Below are 14,798 nucleotides of genomic sequence, written 5' to 3' on the forward strand. Positions count from 1 at the left end.
GGTAAACATGCATGTTAATGAGGTTAATCACAGGATCACTCTAAGCAGATTGCTGGGGAGACCCAAAGATTTCCTCATGGTGCTGGAACTAGCTAGTTGGAAGGAGAGCTGCCCTGGGCAGTAGCCTGGGTATGGGGTGTGGGCAGGAGGCAGTGCAGCCCTCTGTGACAGGCCTAGCAGGTAGTACCAAGACACCTGCCTCTAGGCTGTGCCTCTGTGCACTAGAGGACACTCCTCCATTTTACTTTGCCTCACACAATGTGGAATGGGTACAAGTTACACAAAGGGGGCTGTCTGTCCTTCTGCCTGGGGCTTCTTAGGCAAGCTGATCTAAGGGTTGCAGGGTATCTCTGCTGACAGTGGGAGGCCGGCAGTGGCAAACCTACACCCAGGGCCCAGGTTACAGAGCACCCACAGAGCTTGTTTGGGCGTCTCCCTCCCCATCTCCCTGTGCTGTTTTTCTTTGGACTATCTCCCCCTCCTGCACAGCAATTCATGTTCAGCTTTTCTCTTGAGACTAAGATGGAAAATCTCATTCCATTAAAGAACTGTCTCTTGGGGACCTCATGCTACTGTGCTGGTCCCTTTCCTGGGAAGCCTCTGGGATGCAGAGTCATGGCATGCTCTGCTTTTCAATATATTATAAGCCCTTTTCTTCATAACATGTAGAAATCCTATCTTACAATTGCAAACTGATCGTTTTGCTTGTTGTTATTTTGGGCTGATAGTTCGTTTTTATTAATTATTATTATTATTGTCTTCAGTATTATTAATTATTATTATTACCATGGCACACAGGTGGACACCAGACTATAACTTCCAGGAGTTGGTTCTCTCGTTCCACTGTGTTCCAGGAGTTGAACTTGGAGCTTGGTTCCTCATGTTTCCATGGCAAGTGCTCTTGACCTCTGAGCCATCTTGCTGTCCTTTTGTTTGAGTTTGAGGGTGTTTTGTTTTGAGACAGGTCTTGCTATGTGACCCTCTCTGGCTTGGAACTTGCTATGTAGCTCAAACTCACCGCAATGTCCTCTTGCCTCAGTCCAAGTGCTGGGCTTCCAGGTGTGAGCAACCACATCCAGATGGGTGGTTTTGTGTTTCACTACAGTTATTTATTTGGGTTGTTGTTCTTGGTTGGTTTTTGTTTGTTTGTTTTGTTTTGTTTTGACTTTGAGGCAAGGTTTCTCTTCATAACCCTAGCCTTCCTGAACTAGGCTGGCCTTAAACTCAGGGATCTGCCACCTTCTGCCGCACAAAGCCACCAATGCCCAGGGAGTTATGTATTTCTTGCCTTCTCATAAGATCCCAAATGCTTCCACACTGTAGGATAAATCCTCTAATTTACTGTACCCATAAAACTGTATCTACTAGGGTATGCATATATAATCTGGGGCATAATTATATGTTGAGGATATGAAATGTGTCTGGAGGTAGAGCATTTCATGATATTAAATTCCAGTAATAAAATACTCGGTGGGGGGTGGGGGCATTTCAAGGCAGCTCATTACATAATGAATATTTAAGACCTGGCCACATGTCTGACAGGGCCCCAGTATGGGGCCAATGACTGGTGGCTCTCATTGAGTGCTTCTGTCTCTCTCAGCTGTTAAAAAGAGTCATGACAGAAGAAACAGGGATCAGAGGAAGTCATAGAACCCAAATTGGGAGTACTTTCCTTTTTTCTAATATATCATTTCAGTCTCATTTCCCCATAACTTTAGAACTATTTGTAGTGGATAATGCAGTTAAATGTGTGTGTGTGTGTGTGTGTGTGTGTGTGTGTGTGTGTGTGTGTGTGTGTGTGAGAGAGAGAGAGAGAGCACACACATGTGCATTTATATTTGTTGTGAATGATATATGTAGTTGTTAGTGTGGGTGTGTGCATATGTGCATGCAGGTGCACATGCATGAGTGTGCACATGTAAGGAGGCCAGCTAGGGGTTGATGTTGGGTATCTTTCCTTGATAGTTTCACACTTTTTAAAAAATAGAGGTCAGAGGACAACATGCAGGGCTTGGTTCTCTGTTTCCACGCTGTGGGTCCTGGACCTTACACTCATGTTTTTAGGGTCAGCATCAAGTTCCTTTACCTGCCCAACCCTCTTCTGTTTTCCCTGCCAGTATTTTTTGGGACAGGGCCTCTTGGTGAGCCTAAAGTTCTAATTGGCAGACTGGCTGGCCAACGACCTTCAGGGATATGATGTTTATTGTGCAATCTGTCAGGTGTCCAGAATATCATCTGTGTATCAAACTATAAAATGTTACCTGACCTCATGTTTAACTGTACTTGATTCCCACATTCAAATGCCATCCCCTTTTCTCAATGGGAACAGTCTGAGGCCTTTTGAGAATAGGGTCTTAATGCAAAGAAAGTGTTGTTTTATTTCACAACACCAGAAAGCAGTTGTGCAAATCCTCAAGGCCTACGGCAAGTCCACAGAGAGCCACAGGAGCTATGGGAATACTAGAGAGCAACCAGCCAGGGAAGGAACCCTGACTCACACCATTCACTCACAGTGCTTCCTGGGCAAGTTGCTTCAGACTCCCCATTCCTCAATTTTTTCATCTGTAAAATGGGGCCAAACTCATAGTTGTTGAGAAGATCAGAACAGTTAATCTAATTCTGGTGGCTTTAATAAAACGGAGTTGGCAGTTCAAGAGTTCCAAGTCAGCCTAGACTATAACATGGTGAGATCCCATGACAAATAAATAAATTAATCAAATTAAATTAGACCCATTTGTCTGAACAATATTAAACTTAGGTGTGGGAGGAGAGATGTGATAAATACTTGGGGAAATATTGCTTATACTTGGTGCTCAACAAATATTTATATACAAATATTTGAGCTTATTTTCTTTCCTATTTTCTGGTTTTTTGAGACAGGATTTCTCTGTGTAGCCTTGGCTGTCCTGGCCTCACTTTGTAGAACAGGCTGGCCTTGAACTCACAAAGATCTGCCTGCCTCTGCCTCCCAAGTGCTTGGATTAAAGGCATGTGCCACCACTGCCTGTCTCTGAGCTTATTTTCAACATGAAGTTTCTCCTTGAGCTAAATGTTTCTTTTTAAGTCTCTCTCTCTCTCACCCTCTCTCTCTCTCTCTCTCTCTCTCTCTCTCTCTCTCTGTGTGTGTGTGTGTACACGCACACCTATGAGTGTATGTACATGTGAGCCTTGAATGCACACTGAGGCCATATGAGGGCACCAGAGCCCTCTATCACTTTTTACCTATTCCTTTGAGGCAGAGTCTCTCCCTGAACCTGAGACTCACATTCTCTTGGGCTAAGCTGCAAGCTTCCAAGGCTCAGTGAGCCAACTGCCTCCATCCCTCATGGAGCTGGAGTTAGACATTTGTGGTGGACATTTATCTTGTGGTGTTGGTGCTGGGATCAGAACACTTGTCTTTATGAGGTTCTTATCCAATACTTTTTAAAAGACATTTTTCTTCATGTACTTAATGGAATGGGAGCAACTCCGAATGAATGTATACTTCTTATTTTTCTTGGAGAAAGTTTGAATCAGAAGCTATCCATTTGCTGAGCCTTATTTGCTGCTGCTACATCTTGGAATCGGAATGAAATGCATCTGAAGTCTGTCCTTTCCCTGAGAAAGCTCCTCATGGGTGTAGGCTTAGCAATTCATCTGTATTTGGGGGGGGGCATGGACAGAGGGTTTTAACCAGACCTTAGAGGCAGAACAGTGTTCTACTGACCAATTGGCTCATTTCACAACTTTGCCTTGGACAGATACTGCTCAAGCCATTAAAAGGAAATGTAGGTGTCAAATAGATTGCAGACAAACGTTGACTATTTGGCAAGTGTGGTGGTTTGAATGAGAAGGCCCCCTCCCCCAGGCTCATATATTTGAATGCTTGGTCCCCCAGCTGGTGGGAAGGATTAGAAAGTGTAGCCTTGTTGGCACAAGTATGTCACTGAGGATGGAATTTGAGGTTTTGAAAGGCTTATACACTTCCTAGTGAGAGCTCTTCTCTCTCCCTAGCTCTCTTCCCCCTCTCTCTTTGCCTTACTAGTGTGGATCAAGTTGTGAGCCCTCAGCTATTCTTACCACCATGCCTTTGGTCTGCCATCATGGACTCTAACCCTCTGAAACCATAAGCTAAATTAAACATGTTCTTGTGTAAGTTGCCTTGGTCCCAGTGCTTTATCATAGCAATAGGAAAATACCAAATAGAGAAGTTGGTAGGTGAAGTGGGGTATTGCTATGACAGGCCTGACTATGCTGATTTTTAGGGGAATGAAGAAGACTTTGAAAACAGGGCTCAATGAGAAACCCTAGTAGATGCTGAGATCAATGTAGACTATAGAGGCCCAACTCATGAGGTTTCAGGGGGGATCAATATTAATGACTGCACTAGAGACCATATTTTGGCAAGGAATGTGGCTGCTTTTTATCCCTGTCCTACGAATTTTCCTGAAGCTAGTTTGAAGAGTTTTTGACTAATTTTCTCAACAGAGGAGATTTCCAGACAGCTTAATATTGATTCTGTCATGTGGTAATCATGCTTGTACAGGTCAAAAAGACATACAAAATATACAGTTTAAAGAGAAAAAAGAACACCAGGAAATTTAATGTTGGTGCCAAGACTTGCGCTGGAAGACATGAGAAGATTAAAGAGAGGCCTGACCTTAAATAGGATAAAGGGAGGGGTGCCCTCAGGGCAAGACCTAACCCAGATAAGCTTTTACCATCTAAAAAGAGAATTTCTGCTCCAGAAAAGCAACAACAACTCAAAGCTGCTACAAATAGGATTCCAGGGTGCCAGGTTGGTAGTCACACTTGGCAGTGTCATCCCTGTGATTCTGGCTTTAAAAGAGTCACAAAGGATATAGGAGTAAAGGGGTTCTGGAATCTTCCCCCATAGTTAAAGAGAACCACCGAAGCCCGGCGTGAGTCAGGGGATTCCTGGCATGAGGTCCCTGAAAGACCATTGCATGAAGCTGCAAAGGTAAAGCCTAGATTGTGTTGGAGATGTTATAGGCGCCAGAGTTGTGGGGTTTCTGACAAAGAGTGACATACAAGGAGTGGAACCTGCCCAAGAAAGAGAAGGGTGCTGCAAACAGCAAAGCTATAAGGACAAAACCATGTGAGTCCTTTGACATGTCAGGCGTGTAGGCATGAAGCTACAGGATTTGGAGCTTTCTCTGCTGGGTTTTAATCTTGCTCTGGTCTAGTACTTCTTCACTATGTCCCCTTTTCTCCCTTTGGGAATGGTAGTGCATATTCTGTGCCAGTGCATATTGAATGTATTTAATATGCTCTTTGCTTTTGATTTTATTGGGGTTACATCTAAGGGGCTGCCTTGAGTCTGTCTCAAAGGGGACTTCAGACTTTCAAATAGTGTTGAGACTGTGAAAGACTACGGGGACTTTTGAATTTGGATCAAATACATTTTACATTATGATATAGCTACAAGTCTGTGAGGTCCAGGGAGTCAGATGTGGTAGTCTGAACAAGAATGGCCCATGTAGGCTCATATATTTGAATCCTTGATCCCCATTTGGTGGAAATGTTTTTGAGGGATTAGGAGGTAATGGCTTTGTTGGAGGAGGTGTTCACTAGAGGTAGGTTTGAAGTTTCAAAGGACTTATACTGTTTTCAGTTCTCTCTCTGTCTTTGTCTGTTTCTGTATCTCTCTGTCTGTCTCCCTCTCTCTGTCTCTTGATTGTGGATGAAGATATGAGCTCTCAGCTATACCTTTGCTCTGCCATTATTGATGCTAACCCTTTCAAGTTATAAGCCAAATTGGATGCTTTTATCACAATAGAGGAGTAACTAAGACCAAGCATTAATTAATCCTATTTTCACCAGGCCCCACTAAATCTTTGTAGCTCTCTCAGAGTCCAGGACCTCTTCTATAGTGTAGACGAACTCTCCACTGAGTGTTGTGTAGACATACAGTGAGAAGTGTTCTCAGTACTTCAATCAACTCACTCCTCCAGACCCTAAGCCTTGGGTTGAGCTATTTTATAGGTGGCAGTCTAGGAAAGCAGACTTCCTTTCAGAAGCGCAATACTCCTCCCCTCTTACCTGGTAATTCCTCTCCCATAGGCTCCTTAGTGTCATGCTTTCCACACTGCAGGTTGGGCACAGCTTGTTCCCAAAGGCCTCCTGGATCCTCAGAACCAGGCATTTGTGGTGGGCCTCATCCATGGCGTAGAAGTGGTTGAAATCCAAAAAGATGATCTCTTGAGGGTGCTGAGTGAGGAATGCATCAATCTCCATCAACCCATCCCAGACCTTGATGCCAAAGAGACCATGGATGAAGTAGATTTCCTGCTCAGTGTCCCCAGGCTTGGAAGACACACGTAGGTCAAAGTAACGGATCCCAGCCTCCAGCTGCTCCCGGAAGGTCAGGTTCTGAGTCACAGACCATTTCTTCATCAACTTCTTCACCAAGGAGATCCGGGCAAGGCGTTTGACAGCTTGGGTTTGGTCAGGGCCCACTGGGGACTTTTCATCTACCCAGTAGCTGAATGAATCATGGGACCCTGAATAAAGCACAAAAGGGAGAGGCCCAGAGATGAGGTGACCCAGCTGATAAAATGATGACAAACAAGAAACAAGAGCACAGATACGTTATAAATAAGTACTTGCAAAAAAACTTTCTAGCCTGCTGGGAATATGAAATAAACACAAATAAAAGTAATGTAGTCTTATTAGCAGCTCTTTACGCCTAGGGTAATACTATAATTCTCACATATTGCTTGTGTAAGGGTAAATTAATAACTTTTTAGAAAGCTACTTAGAAATATGCTTAGAAATCAGGGCTTTAAAATATTCATAGCACTTTGATCTAGTAATTTCATTTCAGGGAAGCTATTCTGGAGGAAATAAGCTCAAACTGTTGGAAAAGACAAAGATGGCTGCCAGAGGCCATCACATAGACGCAAACAGGAGGCAGTTTCAGTACCTCTCATGGGATGCTTGTCTGTGCTATTCATTCTATTGAAATGTGACAGTAATGCTGAGGCAGGCATATCCGTAAAGAATAAAACTCATTCCTCATTCCTTCATAATAGAAGCCTGGGAAGCCTAGGTCTAGGACCATGTCTCAACACAGCAAAGGCTGTATAATGCAAGCTGCAGCCACCATTGTGTCAAGTGGAAAACAGTTCTTATTCAATGTAGTACCTGGGGGCTTGTTTTGTTTTTATTTTTTTAAAGACAGGGATTCCCTGTGTAGCCTTGGCTGTCCTGGACTTGTTTTGTAGACCAGGCTGGCCTCAAACTTCAGAGAATGTAATTTTGTTCATAAGATGCACTAAAGTTTCCAGCAGAAAATTCTTAGACTGATGTATCTCAGACAGGGTCTCTATTGTTGTAACGAAATACCATGACCAAAAAACGAATTGGGGAGGAAAGAGTTTATTCAGCTTATACTTTCACATGCTGTTCATTATCAAAGGAAGTCAGGGCAGGAACCTGGAGGCAGATGCTAATGCGGAGGCCATGGCAGGATGCTGCTTACTGGCTTGCTCCCCTGGCTTGCTCAGTCTGCTTCCTTATAGAGCCGGGGACGCCATGTTCATGGGTGGCACTACCTGCAATGGTGTGGGCTCTCCCCAGTTGATCATTAATCATGAAAATGCCTTATAGCCATATCTTGTAGGGCCATTTTCTCAATTGAGACTCTCTTCTTTCAGATAACTCTAGTTTGTGTGTCAAGTTGACATAAGACTAGCCAGAACAGAGTGTCTTGTTTTGTTTTTCACCAAAGTGACAGGACACAATATTAACCGGCACCATTAATACCAATAACAAGCATTCTGAGAAAGAATTAGAGAGACAATACTATTTGCAGAAGCCTCAAAGCAAACAAGCAGACAAACACCCTTGAAATAAATCTGATGAAGTAAAGGGTCACGCAGTGAAAATTTTCAAACACTGAAAAACTGAAGAAAATACGGTAAAACAGAATGACCTTTCATGCTTGTGGGTTGGCAGTATAATGAATGACAGACAGTTCTCAAAAGGGGAAACATGAATGGCCAATAAAAAAAAATGTTTAAGCTCATTAAGCCAACAGAGAAATGCAAATTAAAGGTATACCACAATTCCACCTTATTCTAGTCTGAAGGACAGCCATGAAGAAAACAACAACAAATGCTGATAAATATGTAGATAGGAGAACCTTTATGCACCAATGATAGGAATGTACGGTACAGACACTATGGAAATTAGCAAGAGGTTTCTAAGCAAACAAACAAACAAACAAACAAACAAAAAAATCAAAATCCGTCTTCCATATGACCCAACTACAGGGTGTTTACCCAAAGTCCCTAAGTCAACACATCACAGAAACACTTGCACAGTGTCCATTGCAGCACTACACACAACAACCACCATGAAGCCAATCTAGGTGCCCGGCAGCAGAGGGATGGTTAAAGAACATGCCGTGTGTATACACAATGGAACTCCTTCAGCCATAGAGAGGAGCGAACTTATCTTCTCTGCAGGAAAACATCCAAACAGAAATAATCACATTAATAAGCCAGTCCCCAAATACATTCTCTCTTATGTGTGGTTCCTAGATTTAGTTCAACACATAAAATCACATATACATATGGGCCATGAAAGTAGAAGCAAAATCAAATGGGGACCAAGGGGGACTAATGTCGGGGAGGGCTGAGAGACAGAGGAGAAGGAGGCATGGAGCGTGTGTGTTCAAGGCACAGTATATACGTGCATGACAATGCTTGTATCTAACACAGTGCCATGTGTGATGAATAGACAATGGAATTTAATGTAAAATATCCTTTGCACCTTTCTCAAATATACAGTGCATTAGTGTCTTCTATAGTCCTCTCAAATGGTTTGATGAAACTAGTAAAATAGGCTTTTCTTTCCCATTTGTTCAAAATATAGTGAATAGAATATCAAGGAAGATGTCTATCAGTACTATGTGTGTATCTTTGACTATACAATGCTCTTGTACAAAAGGAAGGTGCGTTTAATCTCACACTAACTTGTGTTCGACATCTGTAACCTAATTTTTAAAAACATCTAGTCTATTTTAATTTATCTTATTGTCAAAATAAAGTGACCTGTAACAACTGTACTTACTAGCCCTTGTGTTTAAACAAAGGCACCAGGACTAGGGTCTAAAACAGAACAGAGCACTCAAAAAGATACAACCCACTCACTTGTTTATGCTTTTCATAAGAGAATGGACAAAAATAAAACAGCAAATGTATATACTACTTTACTATGCACAAATCTGAGCCAGAAAGAATGACTTCTTGATAGATCAGATAAACACTTTGATGGGCTTGACCCACATTAGCCATGGCATCCTTTCCATGTGCTAGAGCTGTCCTTTATACCCTGAGCTTGTAACAGAAAAGGCCAAGTGCATGTATACTTGTACTTCATGTGTGTGTGTGTGTGTGTGTGTGTGTGAGAGAGAGAGAGAGAGAGAGAGAGAGAGAGAAAGAGGGAGGGAGAGAGAGAGGGAGAGGGAGAGAGAGAGAGAGGGAGGGAGAGAGAGAGAGAGAGAGGATGGTATTATTAGTAGTATTAGTATTAGTATTGGTATTTAGTATTATTTATTCATTCTCTTCCTGGTCCCATACTCCCTCTCTTTTCCCCCTATCCCACCTCCCCTACTCCTCTGAAAAGAGGAACTCCCCCCACCCACCCCAGCACATCAAGTATTATCAGGACTGAGTGAATCCTCTCCCACTGAGATCTGGGAAGGCAACCCCTCTATGGGGAAGTGATTGAAAAGCAGGCATCAGAGTCCAGGTCAGATATAGCTCCTGCTCCCCTTACCAGGGGACCCACATGAAGACTGAGCTGCCCATCAGGTACATATTTGTACAGGGTCTAGGTCCAGTCCATGCATGGTCCTTGGTTGGTGCTTCATTCTCTGTAAGTCTCCCTGGGCCCGAGTTAATTAGCCCTGTTGGTCTTCTTGCTGAGTTCTTGTCCCCTCTGGATTCTTCTATCCTTCCCTTCCCCTCTTTCACAAGCCTCCCCATGTTCCATCTTATGTTTGGCTGTTTGTGCACAGAGGCCAGAACCTCGAAACAGACTTTCACTGAACCTGTAGCCTAGGCTGGTGACTAGCAAGCCCCAGAAATCCTCTTGACTATGGCCCCAGCCCCCCCCTTTTTTTAATCTGGATAACCTTGTCCTTCACCATCACACCAAGATTCTTTTATTTACACTTCTTCATTGTCATCATCAGCTCTCTACTGGACTGAACTTTAGAGCAAGCAATTATACATATGTACATATATATTACACACATATATATGTGTGTGCATGCATTTATGTATGTAGGTATCAAATGTCACAAAATTATATTGTATCCTTTTTCAGAGTAAATCATCCTATACCAACTTTACTCTCCGATCATCTCAGTAGAGTGAGCAAAAGAAAAACAAGTAACAAATGATGCTCTGTTTTCATGTAGCACCCAGAGCTTGAAAGAGATTTAGATGCATATTAAGAAACAGTGCATTTTATTCATCTTCAAGTGGACTGAACTTCACAAGTGAGAAAATTAGCAGCATATTTCAGGTAAAAGAAAAGCTATTACTAATAGAAATGTGGGGCAAGTCCCCCTGGATCTTCTGTCTTGGGTCCTGTAGCTAATGAGGCTTACTGGGTTCTGCCTAATGTTCCACTTCCTTTGGCTGCCCAGAGCCGGGGCATTTTTATACCTCCTTATTGAGAGATATATTACAAACACCTTACATCTAACGGTGAAGAGCCAGTTCTCTCTTCCTTCTAAATTGTATTAATGAAGCAGCTGTTTGGGACACAGCATGTAACCGAGTGCAAGGCCCACACTCAACTTAATTCTTGCCTGGGCACCAGGGAATAGCTGTTAGCTATGCACGGAGGAGAGACAAATCTCCTCTGGAGTGTGCTTGCTGGTGCCGAGCCCAGTTTCAGCTCCATGGGGAGATGTGCTAACAACCTCCGATGCTTGGCTCAGACTGAGAACTGTGCAGAAATGTGACAGCCATGGGACCCCAGGGGGCCATTTCTGATTGCACAGGACACACACCATTCCAAGCCCACTCCACCAAAGAAAGAGGAGCCAACCCCCCTGCAAGGGTGAGAGTGCACAGGGTTCCAGAGGACAGCCAGTCTCACTTTCAACCCAGCCCACCTTATCCTCAGCCCCACCACTGCCTGCACAATGTGACATTGGTGTGGGCTGCTGAATACATCACAGGGGTTGTCTTACCTGCATCCACAGAAGCGATAGCAACCAACCCTCAATAATAGGTGTTCTCAATATTTTGCCCTTTCTGCTTATCCTCCACTTCCAGAATACTTTTTGTCAACATAGATTAAATAAAACAGTGGTTGAGTCCATGTAAAGTTCTGATAACTGCTTAGGTAAAGGGAACTGGATGACGGGGAGAAAAGACTTTAAATCCAGTCCCTTTCAGGTCCCTGTGACTGGATTGGTTATCAACAGAAGTTCAAGGGTACTTGGTGTGGAGGGCTAGCAAATCCTTCCTGGGGCTTACAGCAACTGTAGGCTTTGGAAATGAGTAATTCACTGTGTGCACAGACCACCAGGTGGAGCCTTGCCCGGGAAGCCGGAAATGAAGAACTCACACCTATAATACTCAGGAGGAAGAGGCAGGAGCATTGCTATGAGTTTCAGGCCACCTGGACATATGAGTCCCTCCTTTATGGTCTATTACTCTCAGCACTAATGTTAGCCCTTAGAAAGGTGAGAGTGGGGCTAGAGGGATGTCTTGGCTACGAGAGCTCTTTCTGCTATTGCAGACAAGGTTCAGTTCCCAGCACCCATGGGTGGCTCACAACCACCTGTACCTCCAGTTCCAAGGGATCCAACAACCTCTTCTGACCTCCGTGGGTTCCTGTACATGCCCAGTGCACATACACTCATGTACTCTCATTGACCTATACATAAACAACAAATAAGTCACTTTTAAAGGGTGAGAAATTTTTTCTCCAAGTTCTAGAAACTTAGGTGTCTGCGATCTCTTTATTTTCATATTTATTATATTCGCTTCTTCCTATTTTTTATACGATCATACAGCCACCTACATTTCTTTTTCCTGGAGCAATGTACCTAACAATATTTTATAATAGAATGTAGCGATTCTCACCTTTGGACACCTACCGGAATCTTGGACTTAGGGTTGGGGCTTTAAAATATACTAGTGCCAGGATCCCACTTCAGACACACCAATTCAGAACCTCTTTGATGTGGCAGTTGAAAGCCCTCCCAAATGATTCTGCTGAATTCTCACATTTGGCATCCTCTGCTTTGAATGTAAGCCTACGATCTTCCCCTTGTAGGCATGGCCTCTTCAACTTCCTCCAAGAATGCTTTCAAAATCTGAAGGACCAATTTGGTAGCTAGCCTTTACCGCATCGAGGGACACCTCACCGACCCACTAAGTCCCCCTTTGACAAACTGAATAGTTGCAGCTTGTTAGGGGAGAGGAAACTATCAGGAGGCCTTGCTTTCCCTAGTGAGCCTTCTAGGGGTGACTAGAAAGGCTGCCTCAGACTAATTATGGCCTTTGGGATGTGCACTCAGTTACCTAGAAGGCAGAACAAAGACACAGGGGCAGCTAAATCACAGGGGAAGAGCGAACAGCATGGGGAAGGTTCGCAGTGGCTTTGTTCAGATTTAAGGTTGCTCGCTCTCGAGCAGCACTGCTGGATGGGATCACCTAAGAGGCTAAGAACAAGAAAATGAGCTGGCCGTGTGAGTGCCAGGGCAAGTGTTTGTTCTCTATCTGAAACACAAGTCACTCCTCCCTTCTTTCTGCTGTTTGTTTCTTGGGGGAGCTCAGATGAGCACGCAGCAGTAGTTTTTAGTCAAAGCACTGTCATTACCCAGAGCTCACCAGTTGGTGTGGTAGTCATTGCTTGGGCTCAATTAAAAGGAATTTAAAGTGAGTTCTCTAGGAACCTGGCTTCTGAGTAACACAAAAAGAATTCAAGATAGCACAGTCTACTGTGATCCCCAGCATTACACCATGGTGGTGTTTTGGGATAAAGTGACATTCCTGTAGCCACAGAAGCAAGAGTGGAGGAAGAGGAAAATGAAGACATGAGAACGATGACATTCTTCATGACTCCTGGGTCACAACCAGGGCGGTAGGGATGGTGACACCACATCAAAGAGCACCCGGACACATATTTAGGAAACTTTCTGTCCCCACCTCCTGTAGATACAGCTCAGCCTTTGGGAGCCGTCTTATTGGGAGCCCCTCCAGGTGGCTCACTGGCCCCACCTTCCTTGACCTGACTCCTTCACTGTTCTTGGGGAAGGTCCCCAGAGCCAACCATAAAACTGGTTCATAGAAGGGGTGAGACTCACCCCCCAAAACCTCATACTCTATGTGAGTGGCTCGCAGACAGATATACTGTATTTCATCATCATCATCATCATTATTATCATTATTGTTTTTGTTACAAAAACCATTTTCCTTTTACCTGTTTGTGATTGTGTGAACGTATGTCCTGTGTGGGCAGTGTCCAAGGAAACCAGAACAGGACACTGGATGTCCTGGAGCTGGAGTTACAGGAGGCTGTGAGCTGCCCAACATGGGTGCTGGGAGCTGAATTCTGGCCCTCTGCAAGCGCAGAATAAGCTCTGAACCAATAAGCCATCTCTCAAGATCTTTACGATTGAAATTTATATGTATAGAACAGAACAAAAATGTTTTAAAAGGCTCATTTGGAAGGTTATTGGTGTGAGCAAAGTGCTAGGAATGCTATTCTCGACTGAGTCCCTAGCTTGTCTGAACAGCGCTTTGACACATGTCCCTAGTCCCTTCAGAAACCCCTTCCTACCTGTCATCCATCAGATGGCCCCCTAGGGAAAATTTTGTTCCCATCGCTTTCTCCAGAACAACAGTGGGCAACCATTCAACTCTCTCATCTCCAGTTTTCTTTCAAGTATTCTCAAATATCTTTCCTAAGAATAAGTTATTTCTATGTCGATTCAACTCCAAAGACCCAAACTAGCAATTTACAAGATGCTGATTTAGTACACAGATATTTACAAGTGGTGAATAAGTCAATTTGGAAAACAGCCACAGTGCTGAATGAGTGAAATAAAGGGTTCCCACATGGCTAAGAGTTCAAGATCTGGTACCATGGGGCCTGAGCTCATAATCCTGGCTCTATTGCTTCCTCACTATGAGAATGAAATACTGTGCCTCAGTTTCCTCATCAGTGAGATGGAAATGACATTAGTAACATATTAGCTTGTTATAAAGACTAAGTGAACACTTGGAGGTGTCCCTGGCAACAAAATCAGCTCAGACTCATTATTGCTTATTATTTATTGCTTTCTATCTGTCAATTATATCTGAGAACCAAACAGTTGATGTCTCAGCAAATGTTTATAGTTAGGGAACTGCCAGACTTTTAAATGGTTAACATTTAAAGCTGGGATAGAGGAAATCAAGTTTATGCTATATGTTTTTTATTACATATAAAATTTGTCATTAACTATAATCACGTCAGATTACAGTGTTACACAATCTAAACCCTAATTGGCACCAAACTTATCAAATGTAACTAAACTTATATTAGTGACCTCCAGTCTGCTCTTATGTCCACAGCTGTCAATAAATAAAGCAGCGACCCAATGTGAAAGCATGCTGTCGAATGTCCCCAAGTCACATATATGTCTGTGTGTAAAGTTGGACACTCAGTCCTGAAATGACAGAAATACAAGACCAATTCTCATAGGAGGGAGAAACAACCTTCTTTTAAGTTGGAAAAATATGTTAAAAGAATTAAAATAAAAATCTATTACATGGAAA

General features: G+C 43.3%; 1 protein-coding gene across 1 annotated transcript in view; it reads right to left on the reverse strand.

The window, feature by feature from the left end:
• The window catches only part of Plcxd2 (phosphatidylinositol specific phospholipase C X domain containing 2), a 51,210-nt gene that overhangs the window by 11,121 nt on the left and 25,291 nt on the right, over positions 1-14,798 (reverse strand). Inside the window, exon 2 of the mRNA XM_051150009.1 lies at positions 6,043-6,503. Within this exon, the coding sequence (XP_051005966.1) occupies positions 6,043-6,503 (461 nt within the window). The remainder of the gene's footprint in view (positions 1-6,042; positions 6,504-14,798) is intronic.

This window comes from Acomys russatus, chromosome 8 (genome assembly GCF_903995435.1).
Source record: "Acomys russatus chromosome 8, mAcoRus1.1, whole genome shotgun sequence".
Taxonomy (NCBI): domain Eukaryota; kingdom Metazoa; phylum Chordata; class Mammalia; order Rodentia; family Muridae; genus Acomys; species Acomys russatus.